Source organism: Melanerpes formicivorus, unplaced genomic scaffold, assembly GCF_026170545.1.
Source record: "Melanerpes formicivorus ecotype bairdi unplaced genomic scaffold, bMelFor1.0.p_v2 SCAF_12, whole genome shotgun sequence".
Taxonomy (NCBI): Eukaryota; Metazoa; Chordata; class Aves; order Piciformes; family Picidae; genus Melanerpes; species Melanerpes formicivorus.
In genome coordinates, this window is record NW_027142364.1 from 299,057 (window position 1) to 324,026 (window position 24,970).

The window sequence follows — 24,970 nt, forward strand, 5'->3', positions numbered from 1 at the left end:
GGTGCCCGGCCCCGCCCCGCGCGTCCCGCGCGTCCCCTGGCGGCCTGACCCGGAAGCGGTTCCCGCAGCGCTGACGGTGCCCGGCCCCGCGTCCCGCAGGCTCATGGCTCCCAAGGGCGGCCCCGGCGGGCGGCAGCAGTCGGAGGAGGATTTGCTGCTGCAGGACTTCAGCCGAAACCTCTCGGCCAAATCCTCGGCGCTCTTCTTCGGCAACGCCTTCATCGTCTCCGCCATCCCCATCTGTGAGCCGCGCCGAGCGCCCGGGGCGGGGAGAAGGGGCAGGCCCCGAGCGGGGGAAGCAGACCCTGACGGGTGGCAGCGGATCGTGAAGGGGGGGGGGGGGGGGGGGGGGGGGCAGGAAAGCAGGTCCCGAGGAGTGGCAGCGTACCCCGAGCAGGGGAAGCAGATGATGAGGGGGGGGAGCAGATCATGGGGGGAAGCAGACCCCGAGGAGTGGCAGCTGACCGTGGCGGGGAGGGGGGTCAGAGGGGAAGCAGGCCCCGAGGAGTGGCAGCAGGCGCCGAGGTGGGCAAGCAGATCGTTGGGGGGCCGGGGGACACACGTTGGTTAGAGGTTTCCCGCAGCCCTCTTGGGGCTCCCGGCCCGCCGCAGTCTGGGGGCTGCTTGAGCCTTCCCTTGCCCCCAGCTTCGGTGCGGCGCCCCCCGCAGGGTGCTGCCGGCTGGCTGCGTGCGGTGCTGGGTCCGGCCCGGGCGGGGGGGGGCTGCCTCGGGGGGGTGCTGGGCGGATGGAGGAGCTGCCGGCGGAGCTGTGACGTGTCAGTGGCGGCGCTGCCCGCGGCGGGCAGGCTGCTGACGTGGTCCCTCGCAAGGCCCCTTCCAGCCGCAAGCACAAGGGATTTCTCTCTTGGAAAAGCATTTTGAACGCAGTTCGAGCACCTCCACCCCCATCCCCCGCGGCTGGTTCGGCGGGAATTGGCTCTGGGGTGGCAGGAGCTGTGTAGGACCCCTGTGGAGGAGGCAGAGGGGAGGGAAACCGCTCAAAGTGTGGTGTTTTTTTGTCCCTTCTAAGGGCTTTACTGGAGGATATGGCACATGGACCTTGTTCAGTCTGCAGTTCTCTACAGTGTTATGACCCTCATCAGTACCTACCTGGTAGCTTTTGCCTACAAGAATGTCAAGTTTGTCCTCAAGCACAAGTAAGTGTTTGGGGGCTGGGGGGGAGCAGAATGGATTGGTCAACAGTCTAGCACAAGTCAAAGCACTTCTTGGGGGGTTTTTAATGCAGAGAAATGTCTGCAATACTACTCCAGAAGCTGTTCTAATCAGAATTATCTCCTCATTGGCTGCTTTGGGGTTATTTTTCTATCTTGTAATTATGTGTGCCTGGCAGGGACACCTCACACCACAGCAGGTTGCTCACAGCCACATCCAGCCTGGCTGCAAACACCTCCAGGCAGGAGGCTTCCACCACCTCCCTGGGCAGCCTGTGCCAGGCTCTCACCACCCTCCTGGGGAACAACTTCTTCCTCACATCCAATCTCAATCTCCCCACTTCTAGTTTTGCTCCATCCCCCCCCAGTCCTATCCCTCCCTGACACCCTCAAAAGTCCCTCCCCAGCTTTCTTGGAGCCCCCTGCAGATCCTGGAAGGCCACAATGAGGTCTCCTGGGAGCCTTCTCCTCTCCAGCCTGCACAACCCCAACTCCCTCAGTCTGTCCTCAAAGGACAGTTGGATGGTATCAAGAAGTCCTTTCCACCCCCCTCACCACTCTGGGATTCTCTCATTCTGTAAATAATTAGTCTAAATTAGTGTAATTAGTCTTTCTTCCCAGAAAGAGTAATTGGCCACTGGAATGTGCTGCCCAGGGAGGTGGTGGAGTCACCATCCCTGGAGGTGTTCACAAAAGGCTTGGATGTGGCACTTGGAGCCATGGCTTAGTTGTCAGGAGGTGTTAGGGATTAGGTCAGAGGTTGGACTTGATGATCTCTGAGGTCTTTTCCAAGCTGCTTGATTCTGTGATTCTGAAACTCCAAGGAATCAGCAGGAGGAATGGTCTCTCAGCTCCCTCCCAGCTTGAGCCAGTCTAGGATTTTCATATTGCTTGTTAGAACAGAATAGGAGTAGGATAGGATAGGAGTAGGATAGGATAGGAGTAGGATAGGATAGGAGTAGGATAGGGTAGGATGGAGTAGGATAGGGTAGGATAGAATAGAATAGAATAGAATAGAATAGAATAGAATAGAATAAGAACAGAATCTGCTGGAGGGCAGAGAGGCTCTGCAGAGGGACCTCGACAGGTGGGCAGAGTCCAAGGGCAGGAGATTGAACACAACCAAGTGCCAGGTGCTGCACAGTGGCCACAGCAACCCCAGGCAGTGCTACAGGCTGGGGTCAGAGTGGCTGAGAGCAGCCAGGCAGAGAGGGACCTGGGGGTGCTGGTTGATGGTAGGCTGAACATGAGCCTGCAGTGTGCCCAGGCAGCCAAGAGGGCCAATGGCATCCTGGCCTGCATCAGGCAGAGTGTGGCCAGCAGGAGCAGGGAGGTCATTCTGCCCCTGTACACTGCACTGATTAGGCCACACCTTGAGTCCTGTGTCCAGTTCTGGGCTCCTCAGTTTAGGAAGGAGGTTGAGATGCTGAAAGGTGTCCAGAGAAGGGCAATGAAGTTGGTGAGGGGCTTGGAACACAGCCCTGTGAGGAGAGGCTGAGGGAGCTGGGGTTGCTTAGCCTGGAGAGGGGGAGACTCAGGGGTGACCTTATTGCTCTCTCCAACTCCCTGAAGGGAGGTTGTAGACAGGCAGAGGTTGGTCTCTTCTCCCAGGCAGGCAGCACCAGAACAAGAGAACACAGTCTCAGGCTGTGCCAGGGGAGGTTCAGGCTGGAGGTGAGGAGGAAGTTCTACACAGAGAGAGTGATTGCCCATTGGAATGGGCTGCCTGGGGAGGTGGTGGAGTCACCATCACTGGAGGTGTTCAGGAGGAGACTTGACAGGGTGCTTGGTGCCATGGGTTAGTTGGTTGGGTGGTGTTGGATGATAGGTTGGATGCCATGGTCTTGAAGGTTTCTTCCAACCTGGTTTATTCTATTCTATTTATTCTCTTCTAGAGTAGAATAGAATAAATTCTATTCTATTCTAGAGTAGAATAGAATAGGAGTAGAACAGAATAGAATTAGAGTAGCATAGAACAGAATAGAATAAGAGTAGAGTAGAGTAGAGTAGAGTAGAGTAGAGTAGAGTAGAGTAGAATAGAATAGAATAGAATAGAATAGAATAGAATAGAATAGACCAAACCAGGCTGGAAAAGACCTTTGAGCTCCTCCAGTCCAACCTCTCCCCCAGCACCATCTGATCAACTCAGCCTTGGCACCAAGGGCCCCATCCAGGCTCTCTGTTGCCCTTCGGCTCAGCCAACCTGTTTGGTGTCGCCACAAAGCTTCCCCCTTCAGTGTGAATGCAACTCCCCCCCAAGCCCCAGGGAAGCTTTCCCTTGGCTTTTGCAGCTTCAAGGGGTGGTTTCTCCTTCTGCAGGGTGGCACAGAAAAGGGAAGATGCTGTTTCCAAGGAGGTCACTCGCAAGCTCTCCGAGGCAGACAACAGGAAGATGTCTCGGAAGGAGAAGGATGAAAGGTAACTCTCTTGGGCCCTCCTGGCTTGCAGCAGTGCCTGGAAGCTTTAAGATCTCCAGGCAGGTTGTTAGGGACTAGCTCTGGGCTGGATTTGAATGTGCAGATGCAGGGGTTTGGCTTCAGTGACTGAGTTTGGCAGCTGGCTGGGCCAGGAGCAGCAGTGGGTGTCAGAAGGGTGGCTCTGAAGGGCTGCCCTGAATCTCAGTCCCCCCAAACCAATCTCTCTTCTTGCTCCCAGGATTCTGTGGAAGAAAAATGAAGTTGCAGACTATGAAGCAACAACTTTCTCCATCTTCTACAACAATACTCTCTTCCTGGTCCTGGTCATCATTGCTTCCTTCTTTGTGCTGAAGAACTTCAACCCCACTGTGTATCCTTCACTGCCAAGCTTCAAACAGGGTCTTGGTCATAGGTTCATAGAGTGGGTTGGGTTGGGAGGCAACTTAAAGATCATCTAGGTCCAACCTCCCACCAGCCCAGGTTGCTCAAGGCCTCATCCAACCTGGGATTGAACATTCCCAGGAGGTTGTGGATGTTCTCCTCCCTGGGAGTGTTCAAGCCCAGGTTGGACAGGAGAAACTTCCAGGGAGGAGGACATCCACAACCTCCCTGGGCAACCTGGGCCAGGGTCTCACCACTATCATCCTAACAAATCTCTTCTCTGCTGTCTGAATCTCCCTCTTTCAGTTCCAAACCATCCCCTCCATGTCCTGTCCCAGCAGGCCCTGCTCACAAGCCTGTCCCCAGCTTTCTGCTCAGTGCCTTGAAACCCTGCAAGGCCACCAGGAGGTCTCCCTGGAGCCTTCTTTCCTCCAGGCTGAACAACCTCACCTCTCTCACAGCAGAGGTTCTCTTTCCACTCCCTCTGTCCAAAACAATTCAAGCTATGAACCAAGGCACATCCTTAACCTTCTCCCTCCAGGAACTACATCCTGTCCATCAGTGCTTCCTCTGGCCTGATTGCTCTGCTGTCTACAGGATCCAAGTAGACCCCAAACCCCACAGCAGTTGTGTTCTGCCATCCCCCAATGGAGGAGGGACACACATGGCTTGTTTGGGGTTGTTTTTTATACAGGGTGGATGCTTGAGGGTCTGGCAGGGAGGGGTTGGCTCCAATCTGATTGAATTGCAGCTCCATTTGCTGTCTTTCTGTGGTGTTAGGCCATAATTCCCTTCTGGTTGGGTTTTGCTTAGCAGTGGGGGGGGGGGGAGAAGCCTGTGAGCAGTTACCAAACCTCACTGAGAAGCACCACCTAGGTGGGGTGGGGCCACAGGCACACCTTGAAGGGACTGCTGGCACACCAGCACAGGGGGTTGCACTCAAAAGCTTGCCCCAGGATCTCTCCTGTGGGGTTGGGGACTGAGCCAAAGCCACTCAGCATGAAGGGACAAAGCCACCACGTCCTGGTTGTTAACTTGGGGAGCTTTAATAAAAGGTTTGCTTTGGTCAGTTGGTTCTTTGCATCTCCACTCTTAATGAGGGGGAAAGGGAGGGAATAAAAAGGTCTTTTCCTGGGCAAGCAGTGGGAGCAGGCTCTGTGTGTGGGGGGAAGGAGAGCTCAGCTCTGCTTCCAGAAGAGAGCAGTCCTCAAATGAGAGGCTCCTAGAATGGTTTGGGTTGGAAGGGACCTTCAAGATCATCCAGTTCCAACCCTCCTGCCAGGGGCAGGGACACCTCCCACCAGCCCAAATTGCTCAAGGCCTCATCCAGCCTGGCCTTGAACACCTCCAGGGAGGAGGGCATCCACAACCTCCCTGGGCAACCTCAGGTTGCCCAGGGAGGTTGTGGGTGTCCTCCTCCCTGGGGAGGTTGTGGATGTCCTCCTCCCTGGAAGTGTTCAAGCCCAGCTTGGGCAGGAGAAACACTTCCAGGGAGGGGACAGCCACAGCCTCCCTGGGCAACCTCTGCCAGGGTCTCCCCACCCTCCCTGGAAAGGATTTCTTCCAGTCTCAGTCTCCCAGCTCTTGAAGCTCTTTCCCCACCTCCATGATTCTGACAAGCCCAGCCCTTTGCTCCCCAGCTCTACCCAACTCCCCCACCCCAAGCTGATTGTCCCTTGACCAGGGGAGGCAGCTGAAGGGCAGCATGGCCCTGAAGGGGCTGGGGTGATACATCCCCAGCTTCCACCCAAACCCCTGCTGGCCCCAAGTGCAGCTGGCTGTGAGCAAGAGGTCTCCCAGGAGAAGATGAGATGCACAAAATGCTTTTATTGTGTCCAAGCAGAAGTCAAGGTCAGAACTGCCTTGCTGGGTAGTACAGCAGCCAAGTTCAGTTACACACAGCTCATCAGAGTAAGTACAGGAGGAGACAACTCAGGTAGTAGGATCTGCTCAGGTGGCTCACACCTCCTGCAGCTCAGCCTGGGGGGAAGGGAGGAGGATACAAGGGTCCTACAAAGAACTGTACATAGCTGAGCCTCCCCCCCTTGGAAATACTCCAGGAGCAAGAAGTGCTGACTGAAATCATCTTACAAAGCCAGCTGGTGCTAGAAGGTGGGGAAAGGAGCAGAGAAATATTTACTACCAGCTGCTGGGGAGGGATGAAAGAACCAAAACAACCCTAAATATGTCTTAACATTCCTGCATGGTTTACTTATGGCCAGTTCCAGAAGTTAAAGCACTGACTCTGCCCTTGTGGCCCAGAGGGCCAATGGTGTCCTGCAGTGCAGCAGGAAAAGTGTGGCCAGCAGGGCTAGGGAGGTTCTCCTCCCCCTGGGGAGGCCACACCTGGAGGCCTGTGTCCAGTTCTGGGCTCCCCCAGTTCAAGAGAGACAGAGACCTGCTAGAGAGAGTCCAAAGGAGAGCTATGAGGATGCTCAGGGGACTTGAGCAGCTCTCCTGTGAAGAAAGGCTGAGAGCCCTGGGGCTGCTGAGGCTGGAGAGGAGAAGGCTGAGAGGGAGCTGATCAATGTCTATCAACAGCTGAGGGTTGGGGGGGGCAAGTAGCAGGGACCAGGCTCTTGTCAGTGGTGTCCTGAGGCAGGCTAAGGGGCAATGGGCACAGACTGGGACCCAGGAGGTTCCACCTCAACAGGAGGAGAAACTTCTGCCCTGGGAGGCTGCTGGAGGCCTGGAGCAGGCTGCCCAGAGAGGTTGTGGAGTCTCCTTCTCTGGAGCCTTTCCAACCCCACCTGGATGTGTTCCTGGGTGCCCTGTCCTGGGTGCCCTGCCCTGGCATGGGGGGGTTGGATTGGATGACCTCCAGAGGTCCCTTCCAACCCCCTCCCATCCTATGCCTGTATGAAAAGTGACCCTTCCACCACAGCCTGCACCTGGTTGTGCCTGGCCTGGTTTTAGCTTAAATAATTCCTACCCTTAAGAAGCTCCTTGGGCTTGGCTGGGATGGCTCTGTCTCCAAGCAGGCAGAAGCAGAGGCAAGGTTTCTGCAGCTGCAAAGCCCCCCAGTGGCTTACCCTGGGCTGAGGTTTGTGCACTCCAGACCTGAGAGAATGATGGAGTTAGGAGCTGCGCTATCTAATACAGCCTGGGGGGGGGGTGGGGGGGTGATGAGGTGGAGAGCAGCCCTGCAGAGAAGGACCTGGGGGGTGCTGGTCGGGGAGAAGCTGGGCAGGAGCCAGCAATGGGCACTGGCAGCACAGAAGGCCAAGGGCAGCCTGGGCTGCCAGTGCCTATTGCCACAGATGGAGAGAGGGGATCCTGCCCCTCTGCTCTGGGGAGACCTCACCTGCAGGGCTGGGGCCAACTGTGGGACCCCCAACACAAGAAGGACCTGGAGCTGATGGAGGGGGTCCAAAGGAGGCCACCAAGATGCTCAGAGGGCTGCAGAACCTCTCCTGTGAGGACAGGCTGAGAGAGTTGGGGCTGTTCAGCCTGGGGAAGGCTCCAGGGAGACCTCAGAGCAGCCTTCCAGTACCTGAAGGGGAGCTGCAGGCAGGCTGGGGAGGGACTGTTCAGAAGGGGCTGTGGGGATAGGATGAGGGCCAAGGGTTTGGAACTGGAGCAGGGCAGAGTTAGGTTGGACACCAGGAGGAAGTTCTGCACAGTGAGGCTGGGGAGACACTACCCAGGGAGGTGGCTGAGGCTCCATCCCTGGAGACATTCAAGCTCAGCCTGGATGTGTCCCTGGGCAGCCTGCTGCAGCTGGAGCTGTCCCTGGGGCTGCAGAGGGGTTGGACAGGATGCCCTTGGAGGCTGCCCTTGGAGCTGCTGCCCTCTCTGCAGCTGTGGGAATCCCTCCCTCGCTCCCTGCCTGCCCTCCTCCACTCAGCTCAAGAGGGCAAACCCTGAAAGTTTGAGCTTCTGAGCTCTTCCCCCTGAAGCAACTCTCGAGCTGAGGCTTCCCCAGGGGTGGCTTTTATTCAGACCTGAAGCTGCAGCTGGCTTTGTTCTTTTGGTTTGGTTTGTTGTTAGTTTTTTTTTCTTCTTCTTCTTTTTCTGTTGTCTTCATTGAAAAAATAAATCTGTACATCCTTCTTGGCATGCCCAAGTGCCTGAAGCTTAGAAAGGAGTCATTGCTGCTGCTGCTTCTTCTTCTTTTTTTTGCTTTACAAGTGTTTTCTTTTGGTTGGTTGTTGGTTTTCTACAGCACAAAGCAGGAGGTGCTAAGAATAGAGTCAAAATCAAACTGGAGTTGATCAAGAGGAAGAAAATCCGAGATCATTCTTGGTTAGGAGAGAGAGGGAGAGGGGAAAGGGAGAGAGAGAGAAAGAGGGAGGGGGGAAAGGGAGAGAGGGAGAAAGAGGGAGGGGGGAAGGGAGAGAGGGAGAAAGAGGGAGGGGGGAAGGGAGAGAGGGAGAAAGAGGGAGGGGGGAAGGGAGAGAGGGAGAAAGAGGGAGGGGGGAAGGGAGAGAGGGAGAAAGAGGGAGGGGGAAAGGGGGAGAGGGAGAAAGAGGGAGGGGGAAAGGGGGAGAGGGAGAAAGAGGGGGGGAAAGGGGGAGAGGGAGAAAGAGGGAGGGGGAAAGGGGGAGAGGGAGAAAGGGGGGAAAGAAAGAGGGGAGAAGAGAAAGGGGGGAAAGAAAGAGGGGAGAAGAGAAAGGGGGGAAAGAAAGAGGGGAGAAGAGAAAGGGGGGAAAGAAAGAGGGGAGAAGAGAAAGGGGGGAAAGAAAGAGGGGAGAAGAGAAAGGGGGGAAAGAAAGAGGGGAGAAGAGAAAGGGGGGAAAGAAAGAGGGGAGAAGAGAAAGGGGGGAAAGAAAGAGGGGAGAAAGAGGGGAGAAAGGGGGGAAGAAAGAGGGGAGAAAGGGGGGAGAGAAAGAGGGGAGGGAGGGGGAGAGAAAGGGGGGAGAAAGGGGGGAGAAGAAAGGGGGGAGAAAGGGGGGAGAAAGGGGGGAGAAAGGGGGGAGAAAGGGGGGAGAAAGGGGGGAGAAAGGGGGGAGAAAGGGGGGAGAAAGGGGGGAGAAAGGGGGGAGAAAGGGGGGAGAAAGGGGGGGAGAAAGGGGGGAGGGAGATTTTGACTGTGCTTTGAAATTTCACTGCAGGTTAGGAGCAAGAGCAGGCAGCTGGAAGGATCCAGCGGCAGGAGAAGACAGCGAGCAGCAAGCAGGCTGCTGAATGGTTCTGGTGGGAGTAAGTCAGAGCTGTCCTGGTGCACAGAGCCCTTGGGAGACCATGCAGGCCAAGGAGCTCCTGTGGCACCTTAGGACCTGTAGTCCTTCTTGCTGTAGGGCTTGTTCCCCAGGATGTTGTCTATCTCGTTGACAATGTGGGAGGTCATCTTTGGGAGGACCTGAAGGGGGGAGAGACCTGATGGTTAATGGAGCTTCCATGAGTGAGAGTCCACATGGACACCTACACCTCACCACAGGAAAGCTTCCTCCAAGGGTGTCCACACTGACACCTACAGCTCAGCTCAATAAAGCTTCCTCCCAGGGTGTCCAAATGTACAGCTCACCACAAGAAAGTTTCCTCCCAAGGTGTCCACATCGGCAGCTGCAGCTCAGCTCAATAAGGTTCCCTCCCAGGGTGCCCACATTGGCACCCACAAGTCACCAAGTAGTGGCCATGGTCTTGTTGGACTTGATGATCTTGGAGGTCTTTCCCCAGACTGGGTTGGGTTGGAAAAGGCCTCCAGGATCATCCAGTCCAACCTTCAACCCAAGCCCACCGTGGCCACCAAACCCTGGCCCCAAGTGCCATGGCCACAGGGTTCTGGAACACCTCCAGGCATGGGGACTCCACCACCTCCCTGAACAACCTATTCATAGACTCACAGAATGGGTTGGAAGGGACCTTCAAGATCACCCAGCTCCAACCCCTCCCACCAGCCCAGCTTGCTCAAGGCCTCATCGAGCCTGGCCTTGACCACCTCCAGGGAGGAGCCATCCCAGGGTTGGTGTTGTCCCCCCCAGCATGGAGCTGACCCCTCCACCTCAGCTGAGATGCCACCACCTTGCACTTGCCTGTATGGCTCCAAGGTTCTCTATCAGCTGCTCTGGGTTGGAAGATCCTAGGAGGACAGAGCTCACCCCTTCGTTTCTCAGGCACCATGCTGGGAATAAAGCCAGAAGATGGTCAGGAACCTGCTCCAGCCCCTAGCATCTGCCAGAGCTTCTCTCTCTGTTTGAAGGGTAAGGGCATTGTTTGGCTGAACAAGATGCTGCCAAGAGCCTGGCCCCAGCCTCTTGCCCCCCAGCCTTTAGCTCTTGCTGAGCATTGCTCAGCTCCCCTCTGGGGCTGCTCTGCTCCAGGCTCTCAGCCTTTCTTCATAGGAGAGATGTTCCAGTCCCTTCATCATCCTCATAGCTCTCCCCTGGACTCTCTCCAGCAGTTCTCTGTCTCTCTTGAGCTGGGAGCCCAGAGCTGGCCCCAGGACTCCAGCTGTGGCCTCACTAGGACAGAGAAGGAGAACCTCCCTTGTCCTGCTGCCCACACTCCTCCTCATGAACCCCAGGACATCACTGACCTTCTTGGCCCTGAGGGCACACTGCTGGCTCATGGTGGACCTTGTTGTCCCCCAGCACTCCCAGGTCCTTCTCCACAGAGCTGCTCCCCAGCAGGTCCTCCCTCCCCTCCCCTGTGCTGCTGCAGGAGGTTATTGCTCCCTGGGCACAACCAGAGGAGTCCCTGAGCTCCAGGGGCTCGTGCAAGGTTTCCCCTGCACTCCCCTTTCAACACCCCCTAAACCTGCACTTCAGAGAGCTTCCCCCCAGCCCAGGAGGATGGTGTGACACCATCAGAGGGGGGGAAGGTGTGTTGGCACTGTGCCCTCCCTGGCACCTACCCACGGCCAGCTGTGGCAGCGTGCAGCCCAGGCGCTCGGCGATGGGCGACAGATCCTTCAGCTTCCCCTGCTGCTTCCTGCCCTCCTCGCTGATGATCTTCTCCTTCAGCCACTGGTAGCACTGCAGATCACACAAGCACAGCATGCCAGGGGCTGGAAGGGACCTCTGGAGGCCATCCAGTGCTCTCCCACCCAGGGCAGGGCACACAGGAGCACATCCGGGGGGGTTGGAAGCTCTCCAGGGAAGGAGACTCCACAACCTCTCTGGGCAGCCTGCTCCAGCCCTCCAGCAGCCTCACACCAAAGAAGTTTCTCCTCCTGTTGAGGTGGAACCTCCTGGGTCCCAGTTTGTGCCCATTGCCCCTTGGCCTGTCACAAGACACCACTGAGCAGAGCCTACCCCCTCCACTTGCCCCCCACCCCTCAGCTGTTGATAGACATTGATCAGCTCCCTCTCAGCCTTCTCCTCTCCAGCCTCAGCAGCCCCAGGGCTCTCAGCCTTTCTTCATAGGAGAGATGTTCCAGTCCCTTCATCATCCTCATAGCTCTCCTCTGGACTCTTTGCAGCAGGTCTGTGTCTCTCTTGAACTGGGGGAGCCCAGAACTGGACACAGGCCTCCAGGCGTGGCCTCCTCCAGGGCAGAGCAGAGGGGGAAGAGAACCTCCCTAGCCCTGGTGTCTACTGAAGCACACAAGAGAGCATCTCCCACCATGGAAAACTTAAAGCATTTGAAAATGCCACATCCAGCCCAGGAGGCAGCAGCAGCAGCTCAGGAACAGCTCTTTGGTACCAACAGCAACCACAGCAGGACTTGGTTGGCTCTTGGTGGAACCTACATAGCATCATAGAATTGTCAGGGCTGGAAGGGACCTCAAGGCTCAGCCAGACCCAGTCCCCTGCCATGGGCAGGGACACTTCACACCACAGCAGGTTGCTCACAGCCACAGCCAGCCTGGCTGCAAACACCTCCAGGCAGGAGGCTTCCACCACCTCCCTGGGCAACCTGTGCCAGGCTCTCACCACCCTCATGGGGAACAACTTCTTCCTCACAGCCAATCTCAATCTCCCAGTGATGGCGTTTTGCTCCATCCCCTGCAGTCCTATCCCTCCCTGACCCCCTCAGAAGTCCCTCTCCCTCCAAAGGCAGTGTTTAGAATGATCTCTGTTGTCCTTTTTCCCTACACCCAGTAGTGATTTGTTTACTTTTCTGCTCAAGAGCTGTGAACAGCTTTAAAGGCAGAGCCTAAAGCTACCAGAGCACTGCAGTGGGCAGCCAGAGCCTCTTCCTCAGCCAGGGCCTCCCCACTTTGGAGTGTGGCTGCCAGAGAAACTGAGCTGATCTCTGGACACAGACCATGCAGCAGCTTCTCTCCCCAGGCCTCTCTTCCCCCTTCCCCTTCTGTCTCCTGCTCTCCAACCATACCTTTAGTGCAGCCCTTGAGCTTTCTGGGACCCCATTGCCATATTTCCCTGAGATGATGCCACAGGCAAGTGGAGACCACGTCATGGCTCCAACTCCTGCAGAGAAACACAAAGAGAGAGAGTTTTCAGGGGGAGAGGAGGGCTGGGAGCACGCAGAGTTCTATCCAAAAGAGGACTTTCTGGCTGAAAACAATAAAAGCAGGGCAAGTGCTGCATGGTGAGGCTTGAAAAGGACCTCTGAGCAGCATCTGGTCCAGCTGCCCTGCTAGCACAGGTTGTTCATCCAGAACCACCTCAAGAGAGCCTCCAACCCCAGCCTGGCTCCTGCTCCAGCCAAGCACCTGAACTCCTGAGCAGATAACTCTCCAAAGGGCTTTTCCCAGTGCCCCAAAGCGCCTCTTCCCAGTGGCTCAGAAGACACACTTGGAGACATCAGCATCCCCTGCTGGGTCTCCAAGAGCAAGCACAGCCCTGGCAGCTGACCCCTATTTCTCCCAGGGGCACACTGAGCTGCTTTTACCTTGCAGGACATCAGATGGGTCACTGTCTGCCCCCCTTCAGGGCAGGGATGGAGAGCACTCTTCCCCTCCAGAGCCCCAGGTGAAGCTCTTGGTGCTTCATCCTGCAAAGGCAAGAGCCCAGAGTGCCAGCAGGCCCCCACTGTACCTATTTTATGGTATAACTCAGGCAGCTGAACCTCCACCTTCTCCCTCTGGAAGAGATGGTACTCAGCTTGCTCACACACGGGGGGGATCATGTTGAACTGCCTGGCCACAGAGTAGGCTTCCTGCAGACAAAGCCAGCAGAGAAAGAACTTTGTTAAGCAGAATCACCTTGCAGGGCAGAACCCAGCAGCCAACCCTCCTGGAGGCTCCAGGAGCCAACAGCCTGAGGTCCTGCTGCCCCTAGGCAAGCTCCTTCCCATCTACCAAGGTGGGGACCAGCCCCAGCCCTGCCTGCGCTGCTGTCCCACTGCCCCTGTGCCCCACCACCACCCTCTGCCTCCTCCAGCCCAAAGCTGCTTCACAGCCAGCTCAGTGGCAACCCAAACAACCTGCCAGCTGAGAAAGGATCCCAGACTGGTTGGGGTTGGAGAGGACCTTTCAAGGTCACCCAGCCCAAGCCCCCAGCAGGGGCATCTGCAGCTAGAGCAGGTGGCTCAGAGCCCCAAACTGGCTGACCTGGCATGGTTGCAGGCATGGGGCAGCTCCCACCTCCCTGGGCAACAAGAAATGAGGGGGAGAGGGCAGGACCCTGGTGGCCTCAGCCCGAGGCAAAGCCTGGGCATGGCCTGTTCAAAGTGGTGGTGACCGTGGGGCTCCTGCCCTGTGTGGGGACCATCCCCAGCAGAGCAGCAGCTCCAATGCTCCTGCAGCTGGGAGCCACATCACATGGGCAGGGACATGCAACAGGCACTCCACCCAAAGCCCTGAAGCCAGCCCAAATGAACCAGCCCCCAGTTGAATGAGCTGAGACATCAGCCCCCTGCCAGCCTGCCTCCTCCCCATGAGCTCGGCTCCTCTTGGAAGAGGTTTTAGCAGGATCACAGATCACAGGATGGCAGGGGTTGGAAAGGACCTCTGGAGACCTTCCAGTCCAAGCCCCCTGCCAGAGCAGGAGCAGAGAATCCAGCACAGGTCACACAGGAACACATCCAGACAGGGCTGGGAAGGCTCCAGAGCAGGAGACTCCACAACCTCTCTGGGCAGCCTGCTCCAGGGCTCTGTGACCCTCACAGTGCAGAAGTTCCTCCTGATGGTGAGGTGGAAGCTCCTGTGCTGGAGCTTATTAAAGCCCTGTGAGCAATGCCAGACACATGTGTGACACCTTTCTGAGACCAGCATCTCACCAAGGCCAGGCTGGGTGCTGCCCCCGTGGCACACAAAGGAATCAAACATCTCCTGGAGAGCGTGATCTGTGTGTCCCAACACAGCCACAGGGTGAGGTGGGAGGGTGCTGGCTGCAGCAAACCTCCAGGCCTCCTTAGCCCAGAAGCATGAGGCCCAGGCTGCTGGCCGGCTGCCAGCAGGATGGAGGCTGAGCAAGGCTCCAGGGCTGCCCTCCCCAGCCAAGCCTTACCATGATCTCCATGGCGCTCCAGCGTGACGTGCCCCAGTACATGGCCATGCCCTGGTTGATGACGTGGGTCATGGCCCTCACAATCTCTGCAGGAGGAGAGGGGGAGGAAGAACAGACCCAAAGGTGGTGTGAGAACCGCAGGGAGGCCTCTTGGTCAGCGCCAAATCCTCCCCAGAGCCACCCAGGAATCACAGAATCAATCAGGTTGGAAAAGACCTCAGAGATCATCAAGTCCAAGCTGTCACCCAGCACCTCCTGACAGCCAAACCATGGCTCCAAGTGCCACATCCAAGCCTTTGCTGAACGTCTCCAGGGATGGTGACTCCACCACCTCCCTGGGCAGCACATCCCAAGGGCCAATCTCTCTTGCTGGGAAGAACTTTCTCCTCCCCTCCAGCCTAAACCTCCCCTGGCACAGCTTGAGACTGTGTCCTCTTGTTCTGGTGCTGGGTGCCTGGGAGAAGAGACCAATCCCCACCTGGCTGCAACCTCCCTTCAGGGAGTTGTGGAGAGCAAGAAGGTCTCCCCTGAACCTCCTCTTCTCCAGGGACCAAGGACCTGAGCACCTCCAGCACTGATCAGCACCTCTGCTGCATCCTCCCTGCTAGGGCAGGGCTGGGGGAGCAGTGGAAGTGTCAGAGTGGAGACATTGATCCCCCAGAGGGTGGAGAGATGCTTCTGTGCCAACTCTTGCCCAGCACCACCTGATGAAGTGTCTGTGAAAACTCGACACAGGGGGGCAGCAGGGCTGAAAAATCAGCTGAAGGATGGAGCAGGGGGGAAAGGGGGCTTGCATTTGCTAACTACCAGCACCCCTCTGCCACCGAGGGCAGGACAGCAGGGCTTGGAAAGGACCTCTGGAGATCACCCCCTGCTCCAGCAGGGCACCCACAGCAGCTTGCCCAGCAGCACAATGCCCAGGGGGGGTTGGAAGCTCTCCACACCAGGAGACTCCACAACCTCTCTGGGCAGCCTGCTCCAGGGGTTTGTCACCCTTCAATTAAAGAAGTTCCTCCACCTGTTCAGATGAACTTCTGATGTTCAGTTGGTGCCCACTGCTCCTTGGCTTGTCCCTAGGCACCACTGATCAAAGCCTGGTGCCACCCTCCTGCCACCCACCCTTGAAGCATTGATCAGCATTGATGAGATCCCCCTCAGGCTGCTCTCCTCCACACTCCCCAGCCCCAACTCTCTTCAGCCTTTCCTCCTCACAGAGAGGTTTCGGTGCCCTCAGCATCTCTGGAGCCCTTTGCTGTGCCCTCTCCAGCAAGTCCCTGGAGTCCCAAGAGCTGGACACAGCAGGGCAGAGCAGAGGGGGAGGAGAACCTCCCTAGACCTGCTGGGCATGCTTTTCCTGCTGCACCCCAGCATGCCCTTGGCCTCCTTGGCCACAAGGGCACAGTGCTGGCTGCCGATCCTCCTCTTGTCCATGAGGACTCAGAGGCCTTCCTCCACCCATCAGCTTCCCTCCCCTCTTCCTTTTGGGGAGGCAGAAGGGTTGATGGAGAGCTTCTATCAACCATCTGGTGGCCAAGCCCAGCCCTACCCCTTGACACATCCCAATCCAGCCAACACTTTTCCCTATTTCCAAGCATTTCAGCCCCAGCCTTGGCCCAGCCCTCCCTCCCCCCCCCCCCCCCCACTGCCATGCTGCCACTCTGCTGCCCACAGGCGTGCTGGGTGCCACGGGCAGCTCCACCACCACCCTCCCATCCCTCCCATCCTCCCATCCCTGGCACCAGCTGCAGCTTCTCCCTGCATTCAGTTGTCTATTTTTTGCCAGGCTGCCACGGAGGAGTTTTGCTAAGCCTCTCATCACACGCCTCTTACACATCTCAGTCCAGGCTTGTTTGCCTTCCTCCCACCTCTACTCCTTTCCACTTAAAATGAAGTCAACTCAGAGAGGGGAAGGGGGAAAAAAAGCAGCAAAGCAGCTGAAATCTCTCTGCTGTTGTTTCCCAGAGCTTGCTCCCAAGGGGATGGAGAAGGCTTGTGAAGAGCAACCCCACCCTGGGTCCCTCCAGCCTGGCACAAGTGGCAGCCCTTCAGGCTGGGGAGAGGTTCTGAAGCACAAAGGAATTGTTTCAAAGGCCAGAAAGCAGCCCCCCAGCAGCAGAAGGAAAAGTTGAGAGCAGCTGAAAGGTCTCTGATAGCAGCCCTGTCACCTTCCCTCCTTGCTTTGCCAGCTCTGCAGCTTGTGCCCAGTCCCTCAGCACTGTGACAATGTTTGGGGGGGGGGGGTCTCGGCAGGGGGCTCCCCAGCAGCCTCTGTCCATGCAGTCAGAGCTGTGCTGCCCATCAGCTGGGACAGCTCTTGTGGTGACAGAGAGCATCTGCAGGAGCAGTTGGGGGATCAGAGCTGAATGCAGAGAATGGGTTGGGTTGGAAAGGATCTCAGAGCTCCTCTGCTCCAACCTCCCCACCATGGGCAGGGACACCTCTCACCTAGGCTCAGCCTCACCCAGCCTGGCCTTGAACACCCCCAGGCAGGAGGCAGCCACAGCCTCCCTGGGCAGCCTGTGCCAGAGCCTCAGCTCCCTCCTGCTGAACAACTTCTTCCTCAGCTCCACTCTGACCCTGCTCTGCCTCAGCTCCAAACCATTTCCCCTTGGCCTGGCTCAGACCCCCTCAGCAAAAGTCTCTCTGCAGCCTTCCTGCAGGATCCCTTCAGGTCCTGGCAGGCAGCTCTGAGGTGCCCCTGGAGCCTTCTCCTCTGCAGGCTGCACAGCCCCAGCTCCCTCGGCCTGTCCTTGTGTCTGACACCCACAGAGGACAGCAGACCCCAAGCAGTGGCAGAGGAACCTCAACCTGCCTGCAGGCAGCAAGTGGAGGACCCAAAAGGGTCAGCCCCAGCTCATCCTCTGATGGATTTGGTTATCCCTTGCAGCACACCACCCCTGTGAGCAGAGCCCTCACCTGCTGGCACCAGCAGGGCACCTCTCTGGGGCACCTCTCTGGGTCACCTCTCTGTGGTTCTCCCTCAGGAGCTGCTGTTTGCTCAGATGGGAAAAGCCTGGGCACAGCAAGGAGAGGGAGCAGGGCTGGTGCCTTGTGAGGGTAGCTGTGCACTGCCTGTGCCTGCCAGGCAGTGAGGAACCAACAGATGGCTCAGCAGATGCTCAGGGAGGGAAGTGGCTTAGTAGGTGAAGCATAAAAAAAGCCCCAAGTAGAGAGGCAGCAGCAGCAGGAGCAGCACCAGGCCATTCATAAGGAGAAATGTCCTTTTTTTCACCCTGCTGCCAGCCTCACCCAGCACCAGGGCTGCTGCCAGGGGCTGCTGGCAGGATCTGCAGCGTCCTGAGAGCCCGAGAGGCCTGGGCTCAGCTGTGCCACGCTGGCACGGGGCGGGGGATGTGCCGAGCACTGCCTCATCAGATGGCAACCGAGTGAGCAGGGAGGTCATTCCCCTCCCCAGGCTACATCATCTCAGCTCCCTTCACCTCAGCAGCTGCTGCAGATCCTTGCACTGCTCCTAAACTCCCAGGCCAGCTCCTCGGAGCCACAGCTGGCGGCACTGCTTGGCCAGCAGAGTGGCAGTGCCACCCACCCGAGGCCCCCAGCAGGTCACTCGGCTCCACGGTCACTAAGCAAGGAGCTGTCAGCGCTGCGGAGGGTCAGGCCGGGAGCTGCAGAGGGAGCTGCCAGGCTCCGGGGCGGGTTGGAGCTGCGTGTGACAGCTCCCGCAGCCCGCAAGCCTTTCCCCCTGCGAGGCTGACTCCCTGCCGCCGTGTGAATGGTTGTGTGAGCTCCCGGGGAGGCGGGGAAGGAGGGGAGGGACGGGGGCTGGAGGCCGCTGAACAGGGCACGAAGGCCAGAAGGTACTGAGGGGTGCAGGACTGGGCTGCACCAGCAGGCACCAACACCCCCCAGGGGGCTACAGCAATTAGCAAACCTCATTAAGGCTCGCAGGCGCCCGCGGCTCCTCCGCCTGCCCAGCTCCACTCCCTGCCGGGAATGCTCTGAGCTCAACCAGGACCGTGCCCACCACGGGGGAGGGCTGGGCAGCTGAGCACCAAGGGTGAGCCCAGCCCTGGGCAGAGCAGCACTGCTCTCCGTGCCCAGAGGGTCCCCACCGTGCCCCGAGGGGACCCTGCCGTGCCCTGGGTGTCCCCACCGTGCCCCGAGGGGACCCTCCCATGCCCTGAGGGGACCCTGCCATGCCCTGGGTGTCCCCATTATGCCCCAAGGGGACCCTGCCATGCCCTGAGGGGACCCTGCCATGCTCTGTGTGTCCCCATCATGCCCCAAGGGGACCCTGCCATGCTCTGTGTGTCCCCATCATGCCCTAAGAGGACCCTGCCATGCCCTGAGGGACCCCTGCCATGCTCTGTGTGTCCCCATCATGCCCTGAGGGGACCCTGACGTGCCCTGGGTGTCCCCATCATGCCCTGAGGGGTCTTCACCGTGCCCCAAGGGGTCCCCACGATGCTCCAAGGGGACTCTATCATGTTCTGAGTGCCCCCACCATGCCCCGAGTGTCCCCATCATGCCCCAAGTAGCCTTCACCATGCTCCAAAGGGAGCCTACCATGCTCCAAAGGGAGCCTACCATGCCCCAGGGGGTCCCCACCATGCCCCAAGAGGACCATGGCATCACCCAGCCAAGCCTGGCAGAGGCTCAGCTGGTGCACCTCATGCCCTTGGGGCAGTGACCCCGGGAGCTCAGCAGCTGTCTCTTGTTTCTGGCCATGCACTGGGTCGGTTTGGGGCAATCTCGGGCAGGCCTGGTGCCATGTGGGCAGCCCAGGGCACAGCAGTGCTGCCATGGTGCCCTCTCCAGAGCTGGCAGCAGCAGGGCTATGGAGATAGAGGTCTCCTTCGACCCAGAGGCAACCTGCCTTAAAGTGCCACCCCAGACCCACTCCAGCTGAAGGAAGCAGGGAAGGAAATCAACCCCAAGAAGCTGGAAGCCCTCCCTGGGCCAGGCAGGAGCCTCCAGCTCCCACCCAGGAGCCACAAACTCCTTTGCCTGGAGCACAGCCCAGGAGGAGGTGCAGCAGCAGCAGCTCCCACAGCAGGGGCTTCCTTTCTCACAGCTTCCCCACCTCAGGACTGAGCCCAAAGCCCTGGGTTTCACCTCCAGGCAGCCCCAGACCAGGCCAGGGGGCAGCCAGGTCCCAGGCCGGGGGGGGAAGCCTCCCACTGACCTTCCATGGGGGTGTTGTTGTCCGGCCGGTTGGCGAACACCACGTCCACGTACTCCAGCTGCAGCCTCTGCAGGGAAGCCTTCAGCCCTGGGGACGGCAAAGCAGAGGCAGGAGCAGCTCAGAGCCAGCCACACAGCTGCTGAGGGCTGCGCTACATACTCTGGGGGTGGGGTGAGAGCTGGCTGAAGGTCAGAGCTCAGAGGGTTGTGATCGTTGGGGCAGGGTCTGCCTGGGGACCTGTGGCTGGTGCTGTACCCCTGGGGTCAGGATTGTGACCAGTGGGGCAGGGTCTGCCTGGGGACCTGTGGCTGGTGCTGTCCCCCTGGGGTCAGGATTGTGACCAGTGGGGCAGGGTCTGCCTGGGGACCTGTGGCTGATGCTGCACCCCTGGGGTCAGGACTGGCTCCAGTCTTGTCCAGCAGCTTCAGCAAGGACCTGGAGGAAAGGCCTGAGTGGACCCTTGGCCAATTTGCTGATGGCACAAACTGGGAGGAGAGGCTGAGCCCCCCCAGGCTGTGCTGCTTCAGCCTGCCCTGGCCAGGCTGAGAGCTGGGGGAGAGGAAGCTCAGGAGGTGCAGCCAGGGCAAGGGCAGGCTCCTGCCCCTGGGGAGGAACAACCTCCTGCAGCAGCACAGGGAGGGGGAACCTGCTGGAGAGCAGCTCCATGGAGAAGGAGCTGGGAGTGCTGGGGGCCAGCAAAGTCACCATGAGCCAGCAGTGTGCCCCTGGGGACAAGGAGGCCAAAGGTGGCCTGGGCTGCATGGAGAAGAGTGTGGCCATCAAGGGAGGTTCTCCTCCCACTTTACTCTGTCCTGGTGAGGCCACAGCTGCAGTCCTGGGCACAGTTCTGGGCTCCCCAGCTCAAGAGGGACAGAGAACTGCTGGAGAGAGTCCAGGGGAGGCTGCAGAGCTGCTGAGGGGCCTGGAGCAGCTCTGTGAGCAGCAAAGGCTGAGAGCCCTGGGGCTGAGAGCCTGGAGGAGGGCAGCCCCAGAGGGGAGCTGAGCAATGCTCTTGGTCCTTAGGAGCAGAGCCCAGTCCCCACCTGGCTCCAGCCTCCTTTCAGGGAGCTGCAGGGAGCAATGAGATCTCCTCTCAGCCTCTTCTCCAGTCTGAGTCCAACCATCCTCGACCCCTTTCAATGCTGGTGCTGAACCATGGCCCTCAGCACCACATCCCTGCCTCTCTTAGCCCCTTCCCACGGCCAAGGGCAAGCCAAAGCTGCCAATACAGGACAGGAAACTCAGCCTCCTGCTGCTTTCTGCCAGGCAGAGATCAAAGCAAGACCTCCTCCACCTCCTCTGCTCCCTCCTCCTGCCCTCAAACGACCCTCAGCATGGCACATGAGACTCAGTTCCCCTCTCCTCATTTCCCTTGGCAGCAAACAGCAGCTGAGCCAAGCAGTGCTGTAATCAACTAGGGCTTAGCTCACAAATCATAGAGGAGCCTTAATTAGCTCCACATCCCCTGAGGAGAATCACTTCCACCTGCTGCTGGGTGGAGGGAGCTGCTCTGGTGGGATTGCAGCCCTGGATTGCTAACCTGGGGCTGCCCTGGTGGGATTGCAGCCCTGGATTGCTAACCTGGGGCTGCCCTGGTGGGATTGCAGCCCTGGATTGCTAACCTGGGGCTGCCCTGGTGGGATTCCAGCCCTGGATTGTTAGCCTGGGGCTGCCCTGGTGGGATTCCAGCCCTGGATTGCTAACCTGGGGCTGCCCTGGTGGGATTCCAGCCCTGGATTGCTAACCTGGGGCTGCCCTGGTGGGATTGCAGCCCTGGATTGCTAACCTGGGGCTGCCCTGGTGGGATTGCAGCCCTGGATTGCTAACCTGGGGCTGCCCTGGTGGGATTCCAGCCCTGGATTGCTAACCTGGGGCTGCCCTGGTGGGATTGCAGCCCTGGATTGCTAACCTGGGGCTGCCCTGGTGGGATTCCAGCCCTGGATTGCTAACCTGGGAAGGCTTTATGTGAGCAGTGAGGTTGCTCTCCCTGTTTGAGGAAAGGTGGTAGAAGTGGTAGAATGGGTTGGGTGGGAAGAGACCTTCCAAGGTCACCCAGTGCAATCCACCCTGCAGTCAGCAGGGACATCCCCTGCTAGAGCAGGCTGCTCACAGCATGGTTCCAGGGATGGGACATCCACCACCTCCCTGGGCAGCCTGTGCCAGGCTCTCACCACCCTCCTGGGGAACAACTTCTTCCTCACAGCCAATCTCAATCTCCCCACTTCTAGTTTTGCTCCATCACCCCCAGTCCTATCCCTCCCTGACACCCTCAGAAGTCCCTCCCCAGCTTTCTTGTAGCCCCCTGCAGATCCTGGAAGGCCACAATGAGGTCTCCCGGGAGCCTTCTCTTCTCCAGACTGCACAACCCCAACTCCCTCAGTCTGTGCTCACAGCAGAGCAGCTCCTGCCCTCTGCTCCTCCTCGTGGCCCTGCTCTGGACACCTTCCAGCACCTCCAGATCCTTCCTGGCACAGAGGCTCCAGAACTGGCCCCAGAGCTCCAGCTGTGGTCTCAGCAGAGTGGAGCAGAGGGGCAGAATCCCCTCCCTGGCCCTGCTGGCCACACTTCTCTTGCTGCAGCCCAGGCTCTGCTTGGCTCTCTGGGCTGCAAGTGCTCCCTGCTGGCTCCTGCTGAGCCTCTCACCATCAAGTCCAACTTTCTACCCATCACCTCCTCGACCACCAGACCACATCCTACTCCTTTTTTGACCACCAGGTCAAGCAGCCCTGGCTCATGGGAGGCCATCCCCCCATGCCAGGGCCAGTCAAGCATGAGCAGCCCCCAGCCCCCAGCCCCACGTACCTTCAATGATGTGTTTTCTGGAGAGCCCTCTTTCTGTCTCAGCTCTGCAAAGGACAAACACAGGTCCATGGCTGCTAGAAGGCTGAGGTGGGAACCATCATGCAGGGTTGGGTTTCTATCCTGCTTTGAGCCACCCCAAAAGGGAGTCAGAGCAGAGACCCCCACACCTCCTGGGGGCTCAGGGACAGCAGCCTCGGGGATGGTGACCACAGGATGCCAGGGGTTGGAAGGGACCCAAAGAGATCCTTGAGTCCAACCCCAAATGAGCAATCCCTCTGCTCCCTGAGCATGGTCACAGCCCTGCTCTGGGCCTGGCCTGGCTGTGAAGCTCCTGTCCAACACTTCCAAGCCCCCCTCCAAGGTGCCACGAGCTGGTTGCACGACTGTGGAAGAGCAGAAGCAGGCAGCAAGCACCACGAGGGACTCTGACACTTACTTTCCACCCCAGTAGAGCTTTGTTGTTATGACCAGGCTGGACCTCCTGCAAACAGAGCAGAAACATCATCACTGCTACCAAACTGACACCAGCTGAGGAGCATGGCCCCTGGGCCAGCAGCAGTGCTCCAGCTTCCCACACTGGTGGCCATGCCTGGCTCCTCAGCAAGCATCCTGTTTAGAGCAGGTTCCAGGGGCCCCTTCTCCCCCTCCACCATGCTCAGCTCTGCAGCAGGCAAGGAGTGACCCCAGGCTGGTGTCCAGAAACTGAAGTGAACTCAAGTGAAGTGACCAAGCACAGAGGTCAGGTTTTAATTCTGCAGGGAGCCAGCCCCAGAGCCCTTAGCCAAGGGCTGCAGTGCTGCTTCCTCCTCACAGCCAAGCCCAGGGCTGCTTGTTACAGAACCTGCAGCTTTGTCCCAGCCTGAGCTCATTTCCCACTGGAAAAAAAAACAAAACCCTGCTGGGAAGTGTCCTGTGGGGAGTGAAGCTCTCCCTGAAGCCCTGCTGCAGCATTTGGAACACTCAAGCCAAAACTACAGGGCAAAAAGGACCAGCAGGTGGAGGGAGGTTCTCCTGTCCCCTCTTCTGGAGTCTGGGGCCAGCTCTGGGCTCAAAGGAGACAGAGAAGTGCTGGAGAGAGTCCAGGGGAGGCTGCAAAGCTGCTGAGGGGCCTGGAGCATCACACATGCAAGCTCCCAGCACTGCCTGGGAAGTGCAGCACTTGCTCCTGGGCCAGCAGCTCCTGCAGTGACTCCTGGCCAAGGCTCCCTCCTGCTTGTGGGTGCCAGCAGATGCCAGCCAGGGGTACAGTACCTCCAGCCCTTCTTCTTCAGGATGTTCCCCAAGATGATCTCAGCCCTGCAAAAGGGAGAGAGCCACAGTGAGGGCAGGCAGAGGATGCTCAGTGCCAGCTTCTCTGGATGGTGCCACCCAGATGCCAGCCTGCAGCACCCTTCCCATCCCACCCTCCCATCCCTGGGTGACAGTCACCCCAGTACTAACCAGGACAGGTCACCTCCATCAGCACAAAGCATCTCCCCCACCCACTCCCATGGGGACAAACCTCCCCCCTCATGCCCTACATCTGCTCTGGGAAGGGGCTTTGTCCCCACGGCAGGGAGGTGATGCCCCCAAGCCACCTTTTCCCCTAAGCACCCAGCTGGGCAACCCAGGCAAAGCCAAAGTCCTTCTGGATGGCTGCTCCTTCTTCTCAGCTCCATGGTGGCACTGAGAGAGCCTTAGCTCTTCCTCAGCCAGAGCTGCTCCTCGCTGCAGGAGCTGTGCCCAGGAGCTGTCCCCAGTACCATTTGTCACCATTAAGATGAGTGCTGGCTTCTCATTTATTCAGGAGAGTTTTTGCTCCCTCTGCCAGCAGCAAGTGGCACCAGTGACAGGCTTCTGACAAAGAGGTTGGGGATCAGTTCTGTTCTTCTTCTTCTTCTTGAATCACAGAATGGGTTGGGTTGGAAGGGACCTTAAAGATGACCTAGTTCCAGTCCTGTGCCGTGAGGCAGCCTGGTCTTGAACACCTCCAGGGAGGAGAACATCCACAACCTCCCCAGGGAGGAGGACATCCACAACCCCCCTGGGCAACCTGAGGTTGCCCAGGGGGGTTGTGGATGTCCTCCTCCCTGGAATTGTTCAGGACCAGGCTGGGTGAGGCCCTGAGCAGCCTGTGCTGGTGGGAGGTGTCCCTGCCCATGGCAGGGGGCTGGAGCTGGATGGCTTTGAAGGTCCCTTCCAACTCAAACCCATTCTGTGATTCCAACCCAGGTGGCTCAAGGCCTCATCCAACCTGCCTTTGAACACCTCCAGGGAGGGGACATCCCCAGCATCCTTCTGCCCACCCTCTTGGGGAAGAATGTCCTCCCAGCATCCACTCCAAACCTCGCCTCTTCCACTGCTCCCCTTTTGCAGAGCGCCCCAAACCACCAAGGCTTTCCTCTCCCCCGCTTTGAGCAGAAGGGACTCTGCCAAGCACCTCCAGAGCCTGAGCCCCCTCCTTCAGGAGGGATTGTGCCCCAGAGCCCCGTGGGGGGAGCTGAGGGCAGAGGAGCAGGGCGCTGGGCACTCACTTGCCAGCGGCATAGACCTCGGCCGTGTCGAAGAGGTTGACGCCGCTCTCGTAGGCGATGGTCATCAGCTGCTCAGCCACCTTGGGGAAGCACAGACAAGTGAGCAGGGGGAGAGCACAGCCCAGAACATCCACTGGGCCATCCCACACTGGAAACAGCCCTGAAGGTGCAGCACAGGGGGTGGGAGGGCTGTGGGAATGGGTGGGTGGGGGGTAAGACCTTATGGTAGGGCAGCCGAGGG

The 24,970-nt window shown here is 58.6% G+C and overlaps 2 protein-coding genes across 3 annotated transcripts in view; one reads left to right on the plus strand and one right to left on the minus strand.

Moving 5' to 3' along the window:
- The first annotated feature begins 59 nt into the window (after positions 1 to 59).
- SSR3 (signal sequence receptor subunit 3) lies at positions 60 to 5,039 on the plus strand. Its single transcript, XM_068144863.1, has 5 exons — positions 60 to 242; positions 1,031 to 1,157; positions 3,492 to 3,590; positions 3,828 to 3,959; positions 4,512 to 5,039. Exons 1-5 carry the CDS (start codon positions 104 to 106, stop codon positions 4,576 to 4,578), a joined length of 564 nt encoding a protein of 187 aa, XP_068000964.1. The 5' UTR covers positions 60 to 103; the 3' UTR covers positions 4,579 to 5,039.
- Positions 5,040 to 8,829: 3,790 nt separating this feature from the next.
- Positions 8,830 to 24,970, minus strand: part of KCNAB1 (potassium voltage-gated channel subfamily A regulatory beta subunit 1) — an 80,673-nt gene continuing 64,532 nt past the window's right edge. Inside the window, exons 4-14 of one of the 2 annotated variants that reach the window (XM_068144864.1) lie at positions 24,730 to 24,809; positions 23,468 to 23,512; positions 22,653 to 22,697; positions 22,217 to 22,260; positions 19,415 to 19,501; positions 14,269 to 14,354; positions 12,856 to 12,976; positions 12,191 to 12,285; positions 10,767 to 10,887; positions 9,946 to 10,034; positions 8,830 to 9,272 (exon numbers count right to left, since the gene is read on the minus strand). In XM_068144864.1, coding sequence (XP_068000965.1) covers positions 9,183 to 9,272; positions 9,946 to 10,034; positions 10,767 to 10,887; positions 12,191 to 12,285; positions 12,856 to 12,976; positions 14,269 to 14,354; positions 19,415 to 19,501; positions 22,217 to 22,260; positions 22,653 to 22,697; positions 23,468 to 23,512; positions 24,730 to 24,809 — 903 coding nt within the window. In that variant the 3' untranslated portion in view covers positions 8,830 to 9,182. The remainder of the gene's footprint in view (positions 9,273 to 9,945; positions 10,035 to 10,766; positions 10,888 to 12,190; positions 12,286 to 12,855; positions 12,977 to 14,268; positions 14,355 to 19,414; positions 19,502 to 22,216; positions 22,261 to 22,652; positions 22,698 to 23,467; positions 23,513 to 24,729; positions 24,810 to 24,970) is intronic. The other variant, XM_068144865.1, reaches the window with a different exon arrangement.